General features: G+C 45.5%; 1 protein-coding gene across 1 annotated transcript in view; it reads left to right on the top strand.

Annotated features, from left to right (window-relative positions):
- Window positions 1-26,107, top strand: part of SRRM3 (serine/arginine repetitive matrix 3) — a 112,122-nt gene that overhangs the window by 79,944 nt on the left and 6,071 nt on the right. The window contains exons 7-13 of the mRNA XM_048518826.1: window positions 2,886-2,915; window positions 5,316-5,384; window positions 6,303-6,338; window positions 8,050-8,100; window positions 8,483-8,587; window positions 9,409-9,586; window positions 25,061-25,410. Of these exons, the coding sequence (XP_048374783.1) occupies window positions 2,886-2,915; window positions 5,316-5,384; window positions 6,303-6,338; window positions 8,050-8,100; window positions 8,483-8,587; window positions 9,409-9,586; window positions 25,061-25,410 (819 nt within the window). The remainder of the gene's footprint in view (window positions 1-2,885; window positions 2,916-5,315; window positions 5,385-6,302; window positions 6,339-8,049; window positions 8,101-8,482; window positions 8,588-9,408; window positions 9,587-25,060; window positions 25,411-26,107) is intronic.

Genomic DNA, 26,107 nt, shown 5'->3' with positions numbered 1-26,107 from the left:
CAACCTTTCTCCCCTTGATCACAAGGGCAGCGGGGGTCTGTAGCAGAGAAGGGTCTTTCCTACTATTGAGCTCCCTTGTGGCATATAACGTTTTGTAGCAGATCATTCCAAGTTTAAGCAGGGTCGCCAACCTCCAGGCGAGGACCGAAGTTCTCCCAGAATTACAGCTAACCTTCAGATGACAGAGATCAGCACCCCTGGAGATAATGGATGCTTTGGAGGGTGGACCTCATGGCATTACCACACTGAGGCCCCTTCTGCACATGCAGAATAATGCATTTTCGATCCACTTTCAATGCACTTTGAAGCTGGATTGTACTGTGCGGAAGAGCAAAATCTACTTGCAAACAATTGTGAAAGGGGATTGAATGTGCATTATTCTGCATGCGCGGAAGGGGCCTGAGATCTGTGCCCCCCATGCCCCACCCCCAAATTTTCAAGAGTTTCCCAACCTGACTCTGAAAGCCCTAGTGCAGTGGTGGCGAACCTATGGCACGGGTGCCAGAGGTGGCACTCAGAGCCCTCTCTGTGGGCACGTGCAGAGTCAACACCCCCCCCCCCACACACACACACATCTAGGCTGGCCTGGGCTGCTGGGCTCGATTAATACCTAGTTTTGGGGAAGCAGTATAGGTAACCCTGTTAAGTGCTGTTAAACCCCACTGATTTTCATGCGAAGAACTAAAGCGCGATCCTTTACCTGGGAGTAAGCTCGGTTGCTGGCAATGGGGCTTGCTTCTGAGTAAATCCTCCTAGGGTCATGATTCACCCATTGGAAGAGTTGCACGGTTGCTTCAAAGCAAAGCCACCAACTACCACCAAGCTTACTCCCAAGTAACGCACGCCTCGGAGCCAACCATTTTTTCCAAACGAAAACCTCAATATTCAGGTTAAATTGCAGTGTTGGCACATTGCAATAAATAAGTGGGTTTTGGGTTGCAATTTGGGCACTTGGTCTCGAAAAGGTTCACCATCACTGCCCTAGTGTAAGGGACTGGGATGATCTTATTATATACCAGCAGGGAGCAGCAGGGGCATAGTGGTTAAGAGCAGGTGTACTCTAGTCTGGAGGAACTGTTTGATTCCCTGCACTGCTGCCTGAGCTGTGGAGGCTTATCGGGAAATTCAGATTAGCTTGTGCACTCCAACACACACCAGCTGGGTGACTTTGGGCTAGTCACAGATTTTCTGAGCTCTCTCAGCCCCACCTACCTCACAGGGTGTTTGTTGTGAGGGGGGGAAGGGAAAGGAGTTTGTAAGCCCCTTTGAGTCTCCTATAGGAGAGAAAGGGGGGATATAAATTCAATTCTTCTTCTTCTTCTTCTTCTTCTTCTTCTTCTTCTTCTTCTTCTTCTTCTTCTTCTTCTTCTTCTTCTTCTTCTTCTTCTTCTTCTTCTTCTTCTTCTTCTTCTTCTTCTTCTTCTTCTTCTTCTTCATTCATGCCCAGAGCAGTTCACAGGTCCCACCCTCTCACGGGGCTCAATTGCACAGCAAGAAGCAAAAAGCCTACAAACAATTTCTTTCCAGAATGATCGAGTTTGAACCATGAGACAAGAAATACAATGCGAAACAGCGGGTTATTTCCTGTGGGCGCTGCCAGCTGCTTTGCTATACCTCCAAAGTACCACCGGATGGCAGCAGGCATCCTGCCATTGCGTTTTGGTGCCATGGGTGCCGACCGCAAGACAGGGTTTTCTGAGCCGGCTGCTTGCAGAGATGCCTCCACACACAGAGACAAACACAGCGGGGAGAGAAAGGGACATCTGGATCGAGAAAGATGGAATTCACAATAAGGACGCCCACGGCATACTCAGGGAAAACACAGCTATGGATGCAGGGAGGGACGCAATGCGACATTTTAAAATAAACAACACACACACAGCTTTGGATAAACACGACTGAGGCATTTGTATGCACACTGATGCTGACCACTGATACCTAGGTTTTAATTTGGGGCCTGACTAGCTAGGACATACAGCTGAAGAGTCAGCCTGTTGTAGTGGTTAAGAGCCTGTTGTAGTGGTTAAGAGCAGGTGGATTCTAATCTGGAGAACCGGGTTTCATCCCCCAATCCTCCGCCTGAGTGGCAGAGGCTTATCTGGTGAACCAGATGTGTTTCCCTACTCCAACATTCCTGCTGGGTGTCCTTGGGCTAGTCACAGTTCTTGGGAACTCTCTCAGCCCCACTTACCTGTCTGTAAGTACAGGTAATTACCAGCTTCAAAGTGCATTGAAAGTGGATCGAAAATGCATTATTCTGCATGTGCAGAAGGGGCCTCAGTGTGGTAATGCCATGAGGTCTGTAAGGAGAGGAAGGGAAAGGGGCTTGTAAGCCACCTTGAGCCTCCTTACAGGAGAGAAAGGGAGGATATAAATCCAAACTCCTCCTCCTCCTCCTTCTTGGCTGCCATCAGCACTGAAAAGGGAAGATAAAATTTAGTTTGTTTTATTAGATTCAAACCCTGCTCAATTCCCAGCCGAAGTCAGGCTCAGAGAAAGGAGATAAGAAAAATGTCAATGGGAAAGAAAGGAGACAGGAGTTGAGAGTAACAAGGAAGAATGTCTTGGTTTGTTTCCTGCATTAGAAATCATGTTGCATTTGTCAGCTCCTGTGGAGGTTTCTACAGAGATTAGCCACGTTTTCACATCTGTATGAGCTGGAAACTTCATCTAACGACTGTGATTCTTACTATGTCACATTTTACTTATCTTAAGTTTCCTCAGGGCTCAGGCAAAATAAGGCACGCAGCCCAGATCCATAGCTTGTGTAGTACAAAGCCTCACCAGTTTCCTGTGTTAAGCTGATTTCAGAAACCTGACCCTTTCCGTGAACCGTCTCTCTCCTTAACCTCTGCATATTTCTGTTTCCTGCCATGCGACCTCAGCAAAAAGAGGAAACCCGGATCGGAGCGCAGGTGAGTTGAGGACTTTGTTCCAGTAGAGCTTCCTGCAGGAGAAACACAAGAAACAAGAGCTAGAAGCTAATGGGCTAGTGTTGAGCAATAGCTGCATGATATATTTTTTCCTTGACACCGTGAGGTACAGTCAAGGTGGACATCAAAGATCAGTCTGGTTGGGTATCTACAGAGGCCCACAGCCTGGCAGAGGACACATCCCAGTGCAATGAGCATGCTCGGGCCTCATTAAGTCACCGGGGATATTTCCCCCTTCTTTAATTTATGAGGTAATATTTTTCTATATACCTCAGAAGTCTCTCTGAAATTCAAAAAGCTCTTCTTCTCTGGTGGCTCCACTTTCTGGCCCTTCCAGTTAGGCACTTAACAGTCAGTTTTGGTATCGAAGAGAATGATGTCTTAGGTCTTAAAATTCAGAAGTCCCAGGAAGAAAGTTTGGAGATAAAATTAAATAAATGGTGGGATGTAGAGGGAAATGTGCCGAGAAATGTGCGTGTCTTTGTATGAGGTACTTTGGAGGTGGATTTGTTGTATAAAATTTGAGATGACTCACATTAAAAACCACCAAAAATATATATATTCGAGAATTCAATAAGTGAACACATGAGCCTGCTTTATAACGAGTCAGGTTTTTTATCCATCAAGATCACTATTGTGAATTCAGGCTGGTTTAACAGCTCTCTGGCATTTAATTTGTTTATTTGTTTATATTTTACATTTCTACCCCGCCAATCTCCCAAGTGACTCAAGGCGGCTTACACTAAGATAAAAGCAACACAAAAAATATAAACATTAAAACCAGTTAATAACAAGATGGCATAAAGGTGGACGTCTTTTGCAACAGCTACGACGGCAAATCCACTTCCGGTGAACCAAGTCTCTTCTCAATTCCTTCATCAATAAATAACTGTCCCAGTCCAGCGCACTGAAGTTGTTTTAAGAACAAGGAAGCCCTGGACTCAATGTCCTTCTGGTTTCCCTTTCCCAGAACCAACAAGGCCTCAGCACAGGCCGAAGGAAGGTGGTACAGCAGAACCTTACACATACAGGAAGCAGGGCTAAAAAATAGGGTAGTGCCCTTCCACACATGCAGAATAATGCACTTTCAATCCACTTTCAATGCACTTTGAAGCTGTGTGGAACAGCAAAATCCACTTGCAAACAATTGTGTAAGTGGGGTGCTGTGTGGTTTCCGGGCTGTATGGCCGTGTTCTAGTAGCATTGTCTCCTGACGTTTCGCCTGCATCTGTTGCTGGCATCTTCAGAGGAAGTCCCAGGAAGAAAGATGTCCCAGGAAGAAAGAAAGTCCCGTCTCCTCTGAAGATGCCAGCCACAGATGCAGGCGAAACGTCAGGAGAGAATGCTGCTAGAACACAGCCATACAGCCCGGAAACCACACAGCACCCCAGTGATTGCAGCCGTGAAAGCCTTCAACAATAAACATGCTGACCGGGGCTGATGGGAGCTGTAGTCCATAACATCTGGAGTGCCAAAGGTTCACCACCACGGCCCTAGACCCTAGGGCAGTGATGGTGAACCTTTTAGAGGCCGAGTGCCCAAACTGCGACCCAAAACCCACTTATTTATCGCAAAGTGCCAACGCGGCAATTTAACCTGAATACTGATAATTTAGAAAATAATTTAGAAAAAACAGTTGGCTCCAAGGCACACATTACTTGGGAGTAAGCTTGGTGGTAGTCAGTGGCTTTGCTTTTAAGCAACCATGCAACACTTTGAATGGGTGAATCACGACCCTAGGAGGGTTTAGAAGCAAGCCCCATTGCCAGCAACCAAGCTTACTCCCAGGTAAAGGATTGTGCTTTAGTTCTTCCCATGAAAATCAGTGGGGTTTAACAGCACTTAACAGGGTTACCTACATGTTGTGCCCAGCGACCCAGGCCAGCCTAGATGTCTGTGTGTGGGGGGGAATTTCCCCACAGAGAGGGCTCTGAGTGCCACCTCTGGCACCCGTGCCATAGATTCACCACCACTGCCCTAGGGGAAGTATGAGGTATAGATTTTAAAACAAACAAATAAATAAATAATAAAAAATACAATTCTGCATGTGCGGAATTGTGCAGAAGGGGCCGTAGAGAATACATTGCATAAATGCTAACTTTCCTGGCTCCCTGTCCTGCTTCAGTTGTCAGGAAAATTATGCCCCTGTGGATCAGTGGGCCCCCGCCAGGAACATTTGTGAGGCTCCAAATGACAATTGTCCTCTCATTCTTCTCTGAGTCGAAAAAAAGCTTGGGACCCAAACCCAAGGCTCAAAAATGCCCAGCCTCGGATCGCACAATATGGGCCGTGCTGAGATTAGTGAGTCCGTTAATGCTGTTCAGGCCTGTCTTAGCCCCCTCTTTCAGCTTTCCTAAACGGTTCCTTCCATTTACTTTCCAGTGAGGAGAGCTCTTCTCCGATCCGGAAGGAGAAGAAGAAGAAAACAGCGAAAAAGCATAGGAGGGAAAGGTAAGTGGCATAAAGGTAGACGTCGTGTTCCCGCTGCTCTTAAGTTATTCAAAGCCAAGCCCCTTCCCCAGATGCTATATGCGACCCCGAAAAGCACCACTCGCAACTCCCATAGCCTGGAGCCCATACAGTCTAAATTCCTGATAACAATCTTACAGCTACCACCTTTGTTCGTCTCTTGCCTTGAGAACCTGACTGCGTCGCCATAAGTCAGTTGTAACTTGACAGCCTTTTAAAGTAAAGTAAAGTTTCCCCTTCAGTCGTGTTCGACACTGGGGCACCACTGCAAGCAGTGATTTCATAGGCAAGCTGTTTTTGTGGGGTAGTTTGCTATTGCTTTCCCAGGCTATTCTTTGCCCCCTAGCTATGTGCTAGGTACTCATTTACTGACAAAAGAATGGATGGATGGCTGAGTTGACCATGAGCCAGCTGCCAGGATATCTGACCCACAGGGGGCTTGAACTCCTGACCGTGTGAGTGTCAGTGCAAGCACTTAACCACTACGCCACGCAGCTCCTCGACAGCCCTACACGCAAACCACTACACAGCCCTCGACAGACATACACGCAAATAATGCCAAGGCCAAAGAATAATTAACTAAGGTGTGTTTGATGCTTCCTTACGTGGTAGGATGGATAAATAAATAAAACTGTAATGCTTCCCTTTTCCTAATGGCAACCCCCCCCCCCCCAGCCATTGAGAATCAAGCCTTCCCTTATTTGCATAGCCCCGCCTTCTCGTTTGCCCAGCCCTAGTCAGGGTCGTGTTTCTTCTTCCCACTCATGTTGTGGAATGCTGGGGTGATGTTTGGTATTTGTGGAGAGAGAGAGAGAGATGCTCAAATTAACTTCTTGTTGACCATTTCAACCAATGGCCCCTTTCCCCTTCTTTGTTTTCCTCTCATTGGCCGCCCTTCAGATCTGCATCCGGATCCCGCAAGAAGAGGAGGCACAGGTGAGACCTAACAGTGTAGATTCCTTTCCACTCAGCACCTTCCTTCCAGCAGTAACCTCCACACACAAACTCCAGAAATGGTCTGCTGTTATCTTCCTGACAGTAACTTCCTGACAGTCAGGGCTGTTTGACAGTGGAATTCACTGCCTCGGAGTGTGGTGGAGTCTCCTTCTTTGGAGGTTTTTAAAGAGAGGCTGGATGGCCATCTGTCAGGAGTGCTTTGATTGTGTGTTCCTGCATGGCAGTGGGTTGGACTGGATAGCCCTTGGGGTCTCTTCCAGCTCTATGATTCCTCCATCCCAACCTAGTTGGATTACGCCCTATCTTCCAGTGGCCAAATCACACATTGACTGGATGTGCATTATCTGTACTTGGAGTATTGAAATATTACCTCACAAACAACCCATTCACTCTAGTGACTGACCTTGGCCCTTTTTTGTGGATGGCTTGCATGAAAGATCGTGAGAATCCTGCGGTGGCTTCTGTCGCTTCTCCCCTTTAATTTTACTTGGCAGCATCAACTGGGGAAGACCACGTCAACGCAGATTCCATGCTTACTTGTTTGGGGTGCTGGAGAAGACTGCCAGAGCAGCAGGAAGGGTGGGAAGGATGCATGCAGTGTGATTTTTTTCCCTTCATACATGCGTTGAGCCAGCGTGGTCTAGTGGTTAAGAGCAGGTGGATTCTAATCTGGAGAAACGGGTTTGATTCCAACTGCGTGGCAGAGGCTTATCTGGTGAACCAGATGTGTTTCCACACTCCTACATTCCTGTTTTCACATGAAGCCGGCTGGGTGACCTGGGGCTAGTCACAGTTCATTCAGAACTCTCTCAGCCCCACCTACTTCACAAGGTGTCTGTTGTGGGGAGAGGAAGGGAAAGGAGCTTGTAAGCCACCTTGAGTCTCCTTACAGGAGAGAAAGGTGGGGTATAAAGCCAAACTCCTCCTCCTCCTCCTTTTCCTGTTCCCCCTTCTTCTTCTTCTTCTTCTTCTTCTTCTTCTTCTTCTTCTTCTTCTTCTTCTTCTTCTTCTTCTTCTTCTTCTTCTTCTTCTTCTTCTTCTTCTTCTTCTTCTTCTTCTTCTTCTTCTTCTTCTTCTTCTTCTTCTTCTTCTTCTTCTTCTTCTTCTTCTTCTTCTTCGTTCAACATGTGCACAGTTTGATGTGCGATTGAAATCAAACGTTTATCTAGGTACTAATCCCTGGTTTATGTTGACTATTCCTGCTGCTCTTAAGTTATTCAAAGCCAAGCCCCTTCCCCAGATGCTATATGCGACCCCGAAAAGCACCACTCACAACTCCCATAGCCTGGAGCGGATACAGTCTAATACAGTCTACTCAGGCTGACAGCCGCTCTCCAAGATCCAAGACAGATGTTTTTCACATTACCTACTGCCTGATCTTTTTAAACTGGAGCCGCTCAGGATTAAACCTGGGATCTTCTGCACGCAAAGAAAATGATCTTCCACTGAACCACAGCCTTGGCCACATGCAGGATGTTTGTCCATTCACTGTAGTTGGTGACCAGGGCTACTTGCTCCCAGGTGTAAGTGTAGACTCAGGGATCCCAGTTCACCTCTTGCAGAGGAACCCTGAAATCTGGCCCCTCTAAGGAAGGGAGGATGCATCTGCAGACAAAGGCTATGAGGTTGGTGGTGACTGCTGCCGTTGCTTGCTGTTTTTCTGCGAGTTCAGTTTTCTGCTGTCTCATAGGTCCAGGAGCCCCAAGAGCAAACGGAAAGAGAAAAACAAAAACCGCAAAAGGTGAGCTTCCAAATGTTATCATGTAGCCCTGAGACCTGCTCATGCGAAATGGAAAAACTGGTGCTTTATCGGGCCCTCCCACAGTGACCCCTGCTTCCCACTCTATGTTCCCCTTGTATTTACCATTTTGGATGCATATTTTAGCTTGGTTTTACTTGTTTTAATGGTTGTTTTTGTTGTTGTTTTAATGGTTGTTTTTATGATATTTTGCGTTTTTAATTTGTTTGCTGCCTTGGTGGCCCAGATCAGGGCAAAAAAAGTAGGTTATAAATGTTATGGATAAATATTTGGTGCTTTAGAGTTTTTACATAATAAGCCAAGATGTGCCAGGTGGTCTAGGCATTCATCTTCCCTTCCAACACCTGGGGGTATCCTCTTCTAGGTTGCACAGCGAATCATCTACCCAACGGTCCCACAGGCATAGCAGCTGCAGTTCCAGGAGCGCCTCCCTCTCTTCAGGTTACAGCAACTGCAAATCGACAAGTCGGTAGGTCACGCTAGCATCTGCGTGGCGTAGTGGTTAAGAGCAGGTGCACTCTAATCTGGAGAACCGGGTTTGATTCCCCGCTCTGCCACTTGAGCTGTGGAGGCTTATCTGGGGGACCAGATTAGCTTGTGCCCTCCAACACATGCCCTCTGGGTGACCTTGGGAAGTCACAGTTCTTTGGAGCTCTCTCAGCCCCACCTTGTTGTCAGGGGTAGCGGGGGAGGGAAAGGAGATTGTAAGCCCCTTTGAGTCTCCTTACAGGAGAGAAAGGGGGGATATAAAGATCCAAACTCCTCCAACTCCTCCTCTTCTTCTTCTTTGGCTTTGAGTTTAAGGGGAAATGGGCAAGGGTGCCAGGATAAAACCCAGACCTGGATTACCCAGGCTAGACTGATCTCATCAAATCCCAGAAGTTAAGCAGGGTCGTTCCTGGCTAGTACTCAGACGGGAAACCACCAAGGGTCACTATGCAGAGGAAGACAATGGCAAACCACCTCTGTTAGCATTGAAAACCTCACTGGGTCACACTATAAGTCAGCTGGGACTTGACAGCCCTTTATACACCTACCAGGGTAAAGGGGAGGGAAGGCAACCTGTTACAGCCTGACCTTGCCAAATCTCAGAAGCTAAGCTTGGTCAGTATTTTGGAGAGAGACCACCAAGGAAGGCTCTGCCGAGGAAGGCAATGGCAAACCACATTTGCTTCTCGCTTGCTTTGCTCATGTTAAGTTGGCTGCCACTTGACAGCCTTTTAGACATGTACTTTGGGGTCAAGCTGGGCCCCCTTTGACTGATTGCTCCTTGCCCCCTTCCTTTTCCAGACTGAGCCCCAAGCACAGAGAGGATGGCCAGAAGGCCAACAGCCATCGGTCGAGCCGGAGTCCCTCCTCTTCTTGCACCGGCCACAGCCGCTCAGCCACACCTCACCAAAACGGACACAAGGGCAGCACCCAGAACGGCCGCCATAGTCACGGTGTCCTATCGGAGAAACAGCAGGAGGTATGGAGGCTTCTGTTTCTTTCTGGTTTGACCCTACCCTGATCTTCCTTCCTGGGACAGCCGGCCCCGTTCTCCCATTTCACTTGCCAACTTAATGGACATTTTGCTCCCAAGTGTGACAGATGACCCTGGTTCTTTGTATGACACAAGGGGATGGATGACGTGGAGTGAGGTCCTTCTTCCATCCCTCCGTCTTGTCTATCATAGACCAGCAGGCCACAGCTGGCTACATCTGGGCATTTCCATAGAGCTGTGCTGCAAGCAGAGGTGGAAAATAGCACCCAGGGAGGAAGGAAGCACTTTGAAGTCAATAGTAGAGTACGATGCTGCTCAGGTACTGCAAACGCTGCAGCCAGATAGCAAAAATCAAGTTTTCAGGACCACTTGAATCCTGGTTCCATATTTCAACGGGCAAACTTGATGCTTTTCTTCATAGATGGCAACTAGTTTTTGTAGGCGGAGAAGGGACTCTCGTGTCTTGCTGCCAAGTTCTGAGAGATGTCACCCCGTTTCACGATTTGTGGTTGACCGACAGGGAGATGCAGAAAGCTCTTGTAGGGGGTCAGATTTGGCTCGGGACCTCACTGCTTTGTTTTAGAGAAATGGAGCAGCTGGGAAAAGGGAGTGGGGAAGGGTCCAGGTTCAAATTCTGGCACCTGTCATTAAAAATCTCAAGTAGGGGTGTGGATTCAGCTAACAAAAAAATACCTTATTGAAATTCAAGGGGTTTTACCCTGAAAAGTAATGGTGAATTAAGGGAGCTAAAATATTTTTCAGCATTATTCAGATTGTTTGGGCCTTGCCATCATTTTTTAAATCTGGGGGAGAATCAACCATCCCCCATCCTTTCCCCTTCACTTGTTTGCTGACTGGATGGGTCTCAGCTCCGTGCCACCACCTCCAAACTCCACGTGAGCCTCAGAGGCCCCACAGAACTGAATGCTTGGCTTGACCCATCCAAGCCCAGTGTATAGCTGTGCTTCACCTCCAAACATGGGTCTCAGAGGTGGCAGGTGGCACAGAGCTGAATGTTGGGCTCGGCAGAGCTAAGAAGAAGAAGAAGAGGAGTTTGGATTTATATCCCCCTTTCTCTCCTGTAAGGAGACTCAAAGGGGCTTGCAATTTCCTTTCCCTCCCCCCAAAACAAACACCCTGTGAGGTGGGTGGGGCTGAGAGAGCTCTGAAGAGCTGCGACTAGCCCAAGGTCACCCAGCTGGCATGTGTTGGAGTGCACAAGCTAATCTGGTTCCCCAGATAAGCCTCCACAGCTCAAGTAGCAGAGCAGGGAATCAAACCCAGTTCTCCAGATCAGTGTGCACTTGCTCTTAACCACTACACCATGCTGGCGTTCTAGGCCAGCATTCAGCTCCACACCACCTACCACCTCCAAGATCCATGTGGAGGCGACTAGAATTTTTCGGGTTTGGGTTTAGTTTCAAATATCCCAAAAAAGCTGGTATGGAGATTTGGCTTTCTTTGGATTTTTCAAAACATTTCTGAATCCATTAAACCCGAACCTGAAAAATACCCTTCAAATGGTGCACACCCCTGATCTCTAGTGGGTGCTGGGAAGGACCCTTCTCTACCCGAGACAGTGGAGAACGGCTGCCAGTCAGAACAGCTAGCTGATCCAATAACCTGACTCTGCATAAGGCAGCTCCATATTTTTGCACATTCATCTCTAGCATCTGGTCAAACAACTTCTGCAGGATTTTGACAAGCTCTAAAAACCTACGCAGCTCATTTCATGAGTAAAATGGTAGTGGGACAAAAGAAAAAAAAACACACACGTGTGAGTGCCATAAGCAACCTTGCCTCTATCATACCACCTTCAGTTCCCTGAAAAGCTATTTTCCATCTCCAGTCTTGATATTGCATTTGATTGCTGCCCTTAGGAGCCAAGGTGTATGCATGGTGTTGCAGTAGTGCAACACATGGGAGAGTTTGTAAGTATGTTGAGCCTGGCTCAAGCGGAGCTCAACTTCAGCTTGAGTAACCCAACAGCTTCCAGTGGTACCAGGCAGCAAGTATTTGGTCATCAGCAGTGACATCTTAACCAGAGCCACACCTTTCAATGTCCATTGAAGTCAATGGTAGAGTATGCTGCTGCTCAGGTACTGCAAGCGCTGCAGCCAGATAACAAAAATTAAGTTTTCAGGACCATGGAGAGATCCCATTTGACAAAGGTGTCGTTCCAGCTAGGAGTCCGATGTCACCCAATCATTTACGTAGCAAAGTAAACCTTCCCAATGGCCAGTCACTGTCCCCTTCGCTGAGAGCCATTTATTTATTCATTTACTTCACTTATACACAACCCTTCTCCTCAAAATGGCTTCTATTATTCTCCTCTCCTCCATTTTATCTTCCCAACAACCCTCTGAGGTAGGCGAGACTGAGAGGGCGTGACTGTCTCAAGGTCGCCCAGCAAGCCTCCTGACAGAGAGGGGATGGGAACCTGGGTTTCTCACATCCTAATCTGACCCTCTAGCCCACGGGTCTGCAACCTGTGGCTCTCCAGATGTTCATGAACTACAATTCCCATCAGCCCCTGCCAGCATGGCCAATTGGCTGATGGGAATTTTAGTCCATGAACATCTGGAGAGTCGCAGGTTGCAGACCCCTGCCTAGCCACTGTGCCACCCTAGAAATCAAACTGAGCAGAGCCTCCGCTTGGCTGCACTCCAACATGCCCTGCTTCCGAGATTGGCTTCACAGCTGACTGCTTGCAAGGGAACGACCACTCCGCAAAATATGGATGCAGGAGCTGAGTTATGGATTCCAGTTCTTCTCAGGAAGTTGAACTGCTGACACCAGGGGCTGATCCTTGTGTTATTTTCTTCTGGCTGGTCTGCAAGGCTCTCTTTTGTTCCAAGCCAGCTTGGAGTTTGCAGAAGGGTTGTGGACCCAAATGTGTAGAGCACCCCCACCCCTTGCCCTAGAATCCCTGGCATCTGGTGATGACCGTCTGCACATGCCCAGAGGCACAACCAGATATTCCACTTGCACTAGATACACTTTGCTTAGAAACACTGAGCTGTGAATATTTCGTTTGGACACTTTTGTATTCTCCCTGTCCTCCAGTTGCCTCCATATTTCTCAGTGTCTTGAAGGTCGGAACATTCCAACACAGAAATTCAATTCCCCCCCCCCCCATTTCTCTCAGCTTCTCTTCTTAGTTCAGGCCTTTTTTTCACCTTGTTTAAAACTACATACCTATGTTGATTGTTATCTTAATCCCACCCCCTCTCTTTTTCACATCACAAACCCATGCCATTTTTCTTCTGTTTATCTCATTACCTGTCTTTGCTTCTTGTGGCATACCCCCCAGGTTAAAAAGGTGGCATTTGGTAAATAAAACCAGTGATTCCCCATCTGTGTGGCAAGACAGGGCTGCTGGGGCATTGCAAGAAATAAATTTCTTTCAGCAGTGAGCATTCCCTGTGATCCCAAAGGACTTACGTGCAGAGGGTGTTGCTGTGTCTCTGAATGATTTACTGCCCTGGCCTTGCTTCCTTCCAATTTTGCCGATATCTTTGTGTCAGCTGTGCTTCAATCCTTCACTCACTCCAAAGACAAGGATGCAGTAGAGCTGCCCATCTATGGAGGAGGCTACCCACTGCAACTCTGCATGAATCACCAATTTGGACCTCTTTTCTGTTAGTCAAAAGACACACAGGTGAAGAAGTTATCCTGAAAAAGAGGGGGTGGGCTCCTCTGACGGAGGACAATTCTTATGCACTGTATAGCTCAGCCATTTTTAGGTGGTTACAGACGATGCTATCCGTTTCAATTCGGGAGTGGTGGTGGAAGTGTGCCTCGGCGCTCAGAATTTGGAGGAAATGCTGGTTTAGACAGAATGTCTTTTGATGGTCCCAGGGATGAGAGACACAAACCCCTTCTTCTTCTGCATGTCCCGAGACAACACCGAACAAACTTCACACTTCCTTTTGTTAACAAGCACGGCTTCTAATCATCTCCGAGAGATTCTCTTTTTTTTAATTTTTAATTCCAATCTGTGTTTTTCTTTAGCCTCCCGTTTGAAAAGCGGTAATATAAAATTCCATTTATTTGCTCGGCAGAAGCAGGGAAAGGGGAGGGCGGGAAGGTGAAACGGGATGTGCCTTTTCTGTTCCTCCGTCATTCTTTCGGATGTGTCCCCTTTTTATAATGTACAGAAATGCAAACTCTCCCCCCCCCTCTTTATTTTTCCTTCTATTCTTGTCATGTGGATTTAGAATATTTCTCTCTCTCTTTTCATTTCTTCCTTTTTGTTCTGTTTTGTGTGTGTGCGTGCGTTACTGTGGAATTCCTCTGGCCAGTTATAATCAGTGCACAGACATCTCTCTTGACAGCTGTTAACCCATCCCTTCGTTTCAACCTCAAATTTAAAAGGGAAGACACCTGGGCAAACTTTATTTTTTTTAAAAAAATTAGCAGATTCCTACCTATTTATCACATATTTACCTTCCTTCCAGGGAGAGATTCACATTTCCATCTCCTGATAATAGAGTTCTATAAAATTAGCCACGATGTGGATAGAGTGGACAGGGAGAAACTTTTCTGCCACTCTTGTAATACCAGATCCTAAGGCTGTCTGCTGGAGCTGAAGGGTGAGAGATTCAAGGCAGAAAAAAGGAAGTACTTCATCACCCAGCGCATAGCTAAATGGTAGAAGTTCCTGCCACAGAGTGTGATGATGGCTGTCAACTCTGAAAGCTTTAAAAGAGGAACAAATTCATGGAGGGTCAGGCTAACAATGGCTACTTGTTGGAATGTCTTCTAGCCTTGATGGATATGTTACATGCCTCCATTTTATGCACACATCAGCCCTGTGAGGTAGATCAGAGAAAGGTTTGAGGTTTGAGCCCCACTTTTCACAGACCTAGTCCAACACACTAACCACTACACAAAACTTCCCCTTATTTCAGTATAATTAAGAGCCATCAAGTTGCAACCAATTTATTGCGACCTCTTGTGCGGATTTCATAGAAAGATTTGAGCATAGGTGGTTTGCCATTGCCTCCCTCTGTAGCAACCCCGTTCTTCCTTTATGGTCTCCCATCCAGCTACTAACTGTGGCCAATCCTATTTAGCTTCTAGGCTGTGATTCGCACAGGCTAGAATCAGTTGTGTTTTGCATTTGCTTATTACACTTCTGATTTTTTTAAAAAAGGATAAGGCTTTATTTTCCTGGTTGTTGTGGGTTTTCTGGGCTGTGTGGCCACAGTCTGGTAGATCTTGTTCCTAACATTTCACCTGCATCTGTGGCTGGCATCTTCAGAGGTGTATCACAGAGAGAAGTCTGTTAGGAACAAGATCTACCAGACCACGTCCATACAGCCCGGAAAACCCCCAACAACCAGTTGAATCCGGCCATGAAAGCCTTTGACTTTATTTTCCTGTTCCTTCAGTCTCAAAAATGGGAGGAAATTGCAGGATTGCCCTAATTTGAGTTAAACCCTTTTATTTACATAAAAGTCACTGGTCTTAGAAAGAGACTTCTAGTTTCTGACTTCAGATAAACCCTGATCCCGTGGTGGTGAACCTTTGGCACTTCAGATGTTATGGACTACGTCCCATCAGCCCCTGTAGGCATGGCCAATTGGTCGTGCTGGCAGGGGCTGATGGGGATTGTAGTCCATAACATCTGGAGTGCCAAAGGTTCACCACCACTGCGTGCTGATCTGACACAGAAAACACACTTGAGTTGACTCATAACCTCATCACGTTCTGTTCCAGGATTTCACTCTGTGTTTCACTTGTCTTTGATTCAGTTATATCAAGGTTGCATTTCCCCCTGTGCTCCATGTACACCTGATATTATTGCCCCAATGTGTGAAAATAGCAGGGGTGGGGTTTTGTTTCCTTTCAGAGCTGAGTTTCATTCTTTCAGAGTTTCGTCACCTATCCTTCTTGGCACAAAGTTAAATCAGGCTGGGCTTTTCCCCCCTTTTGCTAAAAAATTGAATGATCGTGGTTGTGTCTCTCAGAAAAACTTGACTTCCCTTTTAAATGAACCATCTCAGTTTTCATTTCATCTTTTCATGCCAATTGGCTTCCTTTACTGCTCTTCCTTTCTTTTTCTGACTCTTCTTCTCTGACCTTCTCTTTCTCTTTCTCTCTCTCTCTCTCTTTCATGTGCACAATTTACAATTTCTCCCTTTTCAATGGGGCCACCCCCTGAAGTCTACCCCCAACACAAACTGAATCCCAAATCTTGACATTTTCTGCCTTCATCTGCTGCTTTTCTTGCATGCTCTCTGGGACTTTCTTTTTTCCTTTTAAAATTTTAAGTGTAACATAGAATCTTTTTTCTTTTCTTTTTTTTGTAATTCTTCTGTTTGATTTTCCAAGGGCTGCTGCTATTTAGGCAACTGGTTTTAAAAGATTAAAAAAAAAATGATTTGCCTCAGCGGATCAAGGCAAAACTGAATTGAAAGGGGAAAAAAAATTCAACAACAAAGAAAAGTTTTATTAGCAAAGGGGTCTGAAGCACATTACTAAAGAATCATTGTCTTTTTCCCATTCTGCCCTCCAAATGTTTTCTTTTTTTATTATTGCATTCCTGACCAATCCAAAGGTAGGTATTTGTCTCGCTCCGCACGTTCACTTCTGCAGATCAGCCTGTTGAAAAGCACAGTAGTTTGATTAAATGTTATTTTTTTCTATCTTTCTACTTCTCTCTCCCTCTCTCTCTCTCTCTCTAGCTCTTTCTCTCTCTCTCTCTCCTTCTTTACGCTTGTCTCTTTTTGGTGGCTCTGTAAAATTTTTATTGTAATTTTTTTTTTACAGTTAGCTACAAAGTCATGCTTTTCTCTTTCTTTTCTTTTCCCCTCATGTAAATTGATTTTTTTCCCTTTCCATTTTTTCCTCGTTCTGTTGTTAGAATGCATTTCTGTGTGTTTTCAGCTCCTCGGTTTTTTTTTAAATGTTATGTTTCCATAAATGGTACAAGTATGTCCCGCTAATTTGATTTCCTCTGTGTGGTTTTATTATGATTATTATTATTTTAAACGTAGCCAGATGACAGACGGGCCCGCTTAATCATCACTGTCATAGAATAATTCAATGAAGGGATAATTTGCTATCTTAAAAAAAAAAAACTCCCTCTTCGGTTCTGTGTGGATTTGGTGGTCAAAAGACCTGCAGGGGGCATGAAAAAAAATACGCGCTGTGGAACTCCAATGTTTAAGCCAAAGTTTCCAATGAATTTCCAGGGAACTCAAGAGAGGTTTGCAGGACCATTCTAAGCATGCCTACTCAGAAGCAAATCCCACTGTACTCAGTGGGACTTACTCCTAAGTAAGCATGTACAGAATACCACCTTTATTAGATTCACAAATCAAATCACTAGTCTGCTTCACAGCCGGTAAGATATTTGTGGCTAACATACGGGATGTTACCCAGGCAAACCACTGAGTATACTCTAAGGGAAATGAAAAGAGGATCAAACAGATTTTCCAACTTGTGTGCCATAAGAGAATGGCTATAAAACAAGCAAGCACATCAAAGCATCCTGCCAACCCGAAGCCCTCCATCTTATCAGCCTCCTGGGGTGGGGGTAGATAAGTTTGCCCCCAGTTTGCTCAGTTCCTGCAGATCATTAGCATCTCTTCCCCTCCTCCCGTATCATCAATCTGCAAATGTTATTGCTGGGGCTCTGTTCAGAATTTGGAAAAAGAACACACAGAATGATGAAGTGCTTCGGTTCCTCTTTGAAAACCAGACCAGGTTAATTCAGAACTCCAGCATTTGGTCAGAGGAAACACAGAAGAGGTGGAGGTCACATGTCAAAAAGGTCCCTTTCGCACATGGAAGTGGCAGGAACCTTGAGCGAATCCGCCTATTTACAATATGTCTGAGGTCACTGGGCACTATGGAAACGGCATCTCCCATGATGCACTTTGTCAAGATTCTGGGTACTGCTGCACAGCCACCTCACGTGACATTCTGTGTAGACGGATAAAAATGCGTGACCCTGAAATGCTGACAAAGGACAAAATGGACGATCTCTCCAAATGGCTGTTCAGGAAACCCGTGGGTTGGAATGTGGCCTCCCAAAAGTAGAGGGTGGGCAAAGGAAGACCCCCATAGAGCTAAGGGAAGTCATGATGGAGCCCCTTCCGTAGGAATCTATGGGGAATACTGATAATTTATCAAGCATCCATCCCAATAACCAGGTAATGAATCCAGTTTACTCCACTGATTATAAATAGCACTGTCATGTAAAGCGCTTTGACCTTTGACCAAGAGTATCAACAAAATCCACGAGTCGTGTTTTCTCAAGAGAAGCATTACTAGACAAGGGTATAGTGCATGCTTTGCATGTGGAAGACACCAAGTTCAATTCTCTTTGCACCCCGTGGCCCTTCTGGAATGAATCGGGCCCTTGTCACCTTCCCCCTACCTAAAGGGTCCGGTTCTCAACCCCACGATGATAATGCTGCAGGGTAGTGTTGGTGGTGGAAATGTGAATGATGTAGACCAAGATACTGATTTCCTTTTGTTTTTTATTCATGCTGAAGCCTCCCTAGGGTGTCTCGCCGGTAGGTATATGCATACTCTGGAAGGCTTGCTAACTCTCTTCAGATGTAGTCGGGAATGCTTTGGATGGGTCAATTGGGCTACTCACTATGCCTAGCTAGAACCCTCTTGCGCTGTTGCTGATGGGTCACCAACTGCGCAGCTGGACTTGATCCTGCCGTTTATCAGTGTCAGTTGACCAAACCATGGCTGCCCATAATTCAGAAGGCAACAGGCCAATACGTCTGTTTTGCAGTGCTTGGCGTTTGAAGGCAATCTTGAGGTTAGGATTGTCAACTTCCAGGTAGAGCCTAGAGTTCTCCCAGAATTCCACTGCTCTCCAGGCTTGGGAGACTATATCTCCAGAAGGAAATGGCCACTTTGGAGGGTGGGCTATACATCCCCACCCAGCTCTACCAAATTCCACCTTCCCCAAATCCCCCCCACACACACACACACACAAATTTTCAGGAATTTCCAAGTCTGAGTTGGCGATCCAACTTGAGGTCTAATCAGTCCAGATTTCATTGTGCCATTAATGAGAATTCAAGTTATGTGTACTTAGTTGGGTTTATGGGAGAGAAAGAAAAACTGAGGAGGCCAGAGAAGGCAGTAATGCTCTTGTTTCTTGCCCAGGCTCCTAGAGCTATCCCAGTCCATCACTAGCTCTCCAGTTCCAATTATCCCTTTTTACCAGTGATGGTTGCTCTGTTCCATGTGATCTGAGAAAATTCTATCATAGCGGGAGATTGGCAGGAGACAGTGCCTTCTAAAAGATTTGTTACATACATGACCTAGAATTGCCATTTGGGGGGGTCCACCTTCTCCCCCATGCCTCTAGAAATTAAATTTCCAAATGGCAAGGGAGGGGAGAAAGAATTGTCCAAGTGTACATGTGTGCATTTAAGTATGTGTGCATAAACATGAATGCAAATTGTAGTGTACCGCCTGCTATGCATCACACTGTCAGTGCATTGTGATAGTTAACGTTCTGGGAATAATTAAGCTTTTCTTTTTTTAATGAGAAGAATTGATACAGTGGGTGGTAAATTTTTAACTGAGAAGAGGCCACAAAGTGATCTTTGGCATGAGAATAGGACATACCAAAAAAAAAAGGAATCCCTGTTTCCACCTGTAAAATGCTGGAAGATGTACAATTGCTGATAGCTAATGTGGGGGGTTGAAAGTGATATGCATATTTGGTAAAATAGGAATTAGGCAAGCAGATTCCCCCAGGAAGCAAAAAAAAAGAAGGCACCAATATCTCAAACAGGAGACAGCTGATGAAAGAGACTATACTAACTGCTGTTTGTTTTGAGCTTGGGTACCTGTGCTCTTAAGCAACACAGGCATAATTCTATGCTGCAGAAGGGGCCTAGCATAGGGGCAGGAGAGATGCAAGTGAATGAAAAGTCCCAAGTGCATGCGTATAGTGGAACAATAATGCTCATCACCATGGTCAGAACATTTTAAACAAATAGAACAATGGAGGATTTCCAAAGTCATCAATACCACTTCAAAAACAAGATCAGCTAACTTGGAATTAGAGAGGTGCACCTGGAACAAAACTGGTCGCCCTGAAAATGCCGACAAATATTTGCGAACATTTCCCAAAACGTTCAGTGCCACTTTTCCGAATCCCAAACACCACTCTGGATACCTGGATATACCAGAAAAATATTGATGAGGGTTCTTTGGATATATATGTGGAATGGGAACACCCAGAGGTGGGATCCAACCAGAAGTGGTTACTAATTTTTTCTGAGTGCCGAGAAGGGGTTACTAAAGCAACCGCTCTGCCCAATAGGGACTGGAGGTGCGTGTGTGCGGCAGCGCCACTGTTTGAATCCCACCACCATCGGAACCTGTTATTACATTTTTTTTATCCCACTACTGGAAACACCCAAAGGCAGTCCTACTTGGAATTCCAATGACCTGAGGTGAAACGCGGATTAGGATAATTACGAAAGCTTGTGTAATTTCTGCAGTGTGAGTTGATTTTGCCTACATTTTGTCACTGTGTAAGAATTCATACTGATGGTGGAACGTTGAGAAAACTTTAGGGTGAAGGTCAGAGATAAAAAGGGAGACAATTTGATCAAGGGTGGTGGCAGCTACAGTGTGGCTTTGGAGACAGACCATAAAGCAGGTAGACCAAAATATTTCACAAATATAGTTGAAATCCCAAGGAAACCTAAAACAAATTTGGGGAGGTGGGTGTCTTAAACAAGTTCTCCTTATGTGAATTTGCTTGCAAATTTCTGCTTGCAAAATTTTCGCTTGCAATATTTCTAGGCCAGATCTCCAAAACATTCCTTATCTGGTATACTGAAAGTTCAGGGATTTTAGCGATGTTGATTTTTTTAATCAAAATTCTTCTAGTGGGTTTTAGATTTATAAGCCGCTGACAGGAATGAAAGACAGGAGATGTGCCTCAGATACATGACAGAAATAAAATACATAAGAACATAAGAACATGAGAACAAGCCAGCTGGATCAGACCAGAGTCCATCTAGTCCAGCTCTCTGCTACTCGCAGTGGCCCACCAGGTGCCTTTGGGAGCTCACATGCAGGAGGTGAAAGCAAGGGCCTTCTGCGGCTGTTGCTCCCGAGCACCTGGTCTGCTAAGGCATTTGCAATCTCAGATCAAAGAGGATCAAGATTGGTAGCCATAGATTGACTTCTCCTCCATAAATCTGTCCAAGCCCCTTTTAAAGCTATCCAGGTGAGTGGCCATCACCACCTCCTGTGGCAGCATATTCCAAACACCAATCACACATTGCGTGAAGAAGTGTTTCCTTTTATTAGTCCTAATTCTTCCCCCCAGCATTTTCAACGAATGCCCCCTGGTTCTAGTATTGTGAGAAAGAGAGAAAAAATTTCTTTCTGCCAACATTTTCTACCGCATGCATAATTTTATAGACTTCAATCATATCCCCCCTCAGTCGTCTCCTCTCCAAACTAAAGAGTCCCAAACTCTGCAGCCTCTCCTCATAAGGAAGGTGCTCCAGTCCCTCAATCATCCTCATTGCCCTTCTCTGCACTGTTGATCATAGTGCCCTGTAGATGTAACATAAGGATGTGTAATTTCAGTAGCAAAATATTAAACCTTCAAAAAGCCAGACAAAATAGACTCGTTTGAAGGAAAATGTTGACTCTTATTCCTCAAAAACTATCTGGTGAGTTGGTAAACTGAGTGGACTGTATCTGGACTGTACCATCTTAGACTTGAGATCCAAGGTAGGGCTTTTTTAGTGGTGGCTCTGAGACTGTTGAATGATCTCCCCCAGCCCCGCCCCCAGGTGCATCAAGCATCTTCTTTATGTGCATTTGGAAAACCAGTAAAGAGTCACCTATTTTCCCTGGCCTTTGGCTGAAAAGATAGTTTCTCCCTTTCTGGTAATATGAATTTTTAAGTAGGTTTTATGAATTTTTAAATGGGCTTTTATTCATTTTAATAAGTATTGTCGAAGGCTTTCACGGCCGGAATAGCCAGGTTGTAATTTCGGTTGTATGGTTAAATTTAGCAGCATTCTCCTCCGACGCTTCGCCTCTGCTTGGGTGCTATTATTGGTTTCGGGCTGTATGTAATGTTCTAGCAGCATTCTCTCCTGACGTTTCGCCTGCATCCTCTGAAGATGCCAGCCACAGATGCAGGCGAAACGTCAGGAGAGAATGCTGCTAGAACACGGCCATACAGCCCGGAAACCACACAGCACCCATTTTAATAAGTTTTGTGAATTTTGGTAGGTTGTAATAGGTTTTATAAATTTTAAATAAGTTTTATTGTTGCAGTGTTATATATATTGGAGTTGTTTTTAGGTTTATTGATATTTTATGATTTTTATCATGTGTTTTAACCTGCCCTGAGACCTTCAGGTATAAGGCAGACTAAAAATACGTATAAACAAATACAATAAAATATATGTCAAATAACCTAATTAGGACTCTTCTCCCTGACACATACACTTTCTAAGTGTAACAGTTTTAAGAGCTTTTTGATTATATTCCCACCTGCAGTCTGTACAGCCCAGTTTAATTGCTCATTAAGAGAATGTGAATATTGAAATCTGTATCTAGGTCAATTTGTACCCAAGTAATTAGATAACAAAGTACACAGGAGGCCGTATCATGTCCATACCCACTGACTTAAATATCTGCTCCTGTTGCCAGCATCCCCTCAGCCTGCCACCTTGGACACAGATGTTTTCAGGTGCCAAAATGGCTACTGAATCCAATGGCTACTGAATCCAATTTTGTTTACACACGGCAGTCATTTTAACACTGCTTGTTTTCTCATTATGTCTCTCCAAGATGTCCACTGTGATAAGAAAGTGGATAGTAGGGATTAAGGGAAAGTGGGAGGGTTCAGGTTGGCTTCAGAAACAGATATGGTGATTGGATGGAAATCCAAGAGCATATTTGTGTCATATTCCTTCCCTTTTAATTCGACCCTTTCTCTTTCTCTGGGTCTGTTGAAGCAGCAAGCCATATCCTAATGAATCTAGCTTGTACATAAATAATACAGTCTGCATTCTGTCATATTCTATCCTGTCATGCCTCCAGAGAGTTGACAATGTACTTCCTTTGTCCATTTTCCTTGCCTGGCTATACCACGGAGGTCATTTGGTTTCATCCCACAACAAGCAAAGGAAAAAGGCTAGGGCCCCTTCCGCATACGCAAAATAATGCATTTTCAAACCACTTTCACAACTGTTTGCAAGTGGATTTTGCTATTCCGTACAGCTTCAAAGAGCACTGAAAGCAGTTTGAAAGTGCATTATTCTGCATGTGCGGAATGAGCCTAGGAAAAGGGAGTCAAAAGGGGGAAAAGATCAAGGGTTGCAGTTGTTCGACCTTTCCTTGCTGCTTCAAAACTTTCTTCATATGTCGTATGTAGAAACTCCAGACTGACAGATGGCAACTCTGCTTGGGATAATTCCCAGACCATAGTACTCAACTAGGAAGCCTGGTCCCAGATGCCTTGTTGGGGAATCCATACTGCAGACTGAAATAGGCTTAACAGCCATTCTTTTCTTCTCAGGGGATTATAGAAACTGTTTTCAGACTGGAAATAAAATGTTTCGGGCTGAAAACGTTGCGGAACTCCATGAGGGAAATGTTTTATTTTCTGCCTGAAAACACTGTATTTGTGTTGTGTAGAATGGACAGTTATACTATTGTAAGATGGTTACACGTTTGTAGCATGGATATATTTTCAAAAATCTCTTGTGAACTCTAAGAACCTCAGAAATCCCTTCCTGGTAAGGCACTTCGAATCTGAGGCAGAACAGGATTTCTGTCAACCATTTTTCTCATTGTACCAAAAATTCTATGTTAGGCTAATCAGCTGTGGGGCTTTTTCTTCCATTCAGCATATTCTGCGACGTTTCCCATATGGGAACTGAAAAAGGGGCAGGGAGCAATAATAATATTACTTGACCCTCCAGTTTATTCCTAGGGGGTGACCAACATTTGAAAAAATAGTAGCCCTTCCTGGGGTGACAGAGAACAAACCCAAGACAAACAGGTCTCAGCGGGTTGGCATACAAAGGAATTGCTTGGGTTCATATTGGCAATCAGATGAAATCTACAAGACGGGCGGGGGCGAAGCAGTGCCAGACAACTGTAGAGGGAACCTAATGTGATCAGTCAGTAGATGAATCCTTGCAAATCTAATTTTTCAGTCCCTGATTCTGGATGAAAACAGAGCTGTATTGGTCAGACCAGCAAAAATTATGACAATAATAATGAATGGTTGGTTGGTTGGCTCCATTGGGGTCCTTCAGCCTGTAAATCTTCTCGTTTGCTGGCTGACATGTGCACTGTAAAATTCTTCCAAGTGATTGCAATTCTGGCGGGGGTAAAACCAGGGCTTAGAGGTGGATTTTTGAGCAATCCAAAGGTATTCCGAGTCACTAACTCTCCTTGGCAAGGGAAGGCCGAGGGACGGCCCTCCCGCGAACCTGGTTGCTTATTGGTAGGCCGTAGGAGAAAAGGGTGGTTTTGGTTTTTTTATTTTATTTCTCTCTCCTCTCTCTTTCTCTCTCTCTCTCTCCTCTCTCTCTCTCTTTCTCTCTCTCTTGCATTTTTGTCAATCTAATGATGCACTTATATTGCCCGCTTTTCCCTTCTCTTCATACCTTACCTACTAAAGGAGGAAATGCCACTTTCTTGGTAAGTGGATGTTAACCAAGAGGGACTTAAAAAAAAGTGGAAATTTAACAAAACAGAATATAAGATGAATTGAAAAAAAAGAGAAAGAGATTAGAGCATTGATGGAGACTCTGCACACAGCTAAGAAGTTCGAAACCCAAGAAAGAGTTCAGAAACTTTTTTTTCCCCTTTTCTTTGGTTTCAGTAATGATGACATTTGTGGAGTTTTCTTTTGCTTTCCAATTCAATTCCCCCGACCCTTTCCCTCCCTACCATAATCCACACCACCTTTACCCATAACTCTCTCCTTTCTTTGCCTCCTTGACTGGCTAACCAAAAAAAGGAGATCCTCTTGACCTAACCCCACATGCCCTGCTTTGGGTCCATCCCATAATATTGCCCCCTTCACCAATATCTCCCTTCCCCTTTCTCTTTCTGTTTTTCTCCCCAATATCAGTTGGGATTTAAACCATAGCCTCCAATTTTTTTCCCCCAAGGTGCTATTTTTGAACTCTCCTCCCCTGTTTCATTTTGCTTTTTATTTTGTTTTCCTTTTCTGTTTTGCATGCCAAAGATTTGCATGAGCTGCGTTGTGTAAGAACGAGAGGTTGAACAGGGAAGCAAGGTGCAGAGTAGTTTCTGTGTAGCCTGCCTTATTGAATCATTGTGCATTGCCGTTGTGAATTGCAGCTTCCTCTCTTGCAGGGAGGGAGTTCTCTGTATTAAAGGGAAAAAACCTCTTCTTTCTTTCCCCCCTTCCTTCTCTTCCCCCTTTTCTGTCTTTCTTTCCCCCAGAGGCTGGATTCTGCGTCACCTTCGTCCAGGGTGCACGTCAAGGGTGCCGAGGCACCATCCCCTCATGTCAAAGTTGGCAGGGGGAGCAAACATGGTCCCAAGACCCCACGGCAGTCCACATCGCCAGGGAGGTGCTCCGGAGGCGAGAAGCACGTTCGCAGGCGCCGATCGAGATCTGCTTCGGTGCATAAGCACAAAGGGCGAGGCAGGGCCAAGGGCTTTGGTCCCAAGGACTCCCCGCATTCTGTCAGCCAAACAGGCTACAGCAGCGACTCAGAGGGGTCCACCAGCTCGCACCCATACCACACGGCAGGCGGGGCAGAGAAGAACCACGGGGTGCACCTGAAAACGTAAGCGTCAAGGCGGGTGTTCAAATGTGCCCCTGTTGTTTGTGCGTGGTGTCTTCACGGGCCTTGTTATTTTGCCGTTCCTTCTTGCCGCTGCTCCTGCTTGGTTTGTCCCCATGATTGTGCTCTGCCCCTTTCGCACGTGCAGAATAATGCACTTTCAATCCACTTTTAGTGCACTTTGCAGCTGTGCGGGATAGCAAAATCCACTTGCAAACAGTTGTGAAAGCGGATTGAAAGTGCATTATTCTGCACGTGCGGAAGGGGCCTAAGTGTTTCTGCCTCGTTTCCCACTCCGGTAGGGGATTCAAAGCATCTGGCAAAAGAAAAGAAAGCAGTGTTCGGAAGCGTCGGTGATTGTCTTCCTCTTCTCGCCACTCCAAGCTCTCCTCTTGAGCTGGAGGGAAAAGGCATGTCATGAGCTTTTCCCCATCTTCCTTTTACAACATGCGTGTGTAAAGTGCCTTCAATTTACAGCCGATTTGTGGGAACCCTGAAGGGTGTCAGGGTAAGGGACGGTCTGAGATGGTTTGCCACTGCCTTCCTCTCTGGTATTCCTCGGTGGTCTCCCATTAGCTTCTGAGATCTGATGAGATCAGGCTAACTTGGCCCAACCAGGTCAGAATGCAGGATGCATTGCTTCTGTCCCCGTCCAGCTTGGAGGAAAAGGAAGACCTTCCTTTTGCAACCTCACTGTGTT

Source organism: Sphaerodactylus townsendi, linkage group LG16 (genome assembly GCF_021028975.2).
Source record: "Sphaerodactylus townsendi isolate TG3544 linkage group LG16, MPM_Stown_v2.3, whole genome shotgun sequence".
Lineage (NCBI taxonomy): Eukaryota > Metazoa > Chordata > Lepidosauria > Squamata > Sphaerodactylidae > Sphaerodactylus > Sphaerodactylus townsendi.
The sequence above is the reverse complement of the archived record's forward strand: the minus strand, read 5'-3'. Positions and strand labels throughout refer to the sequence as shown.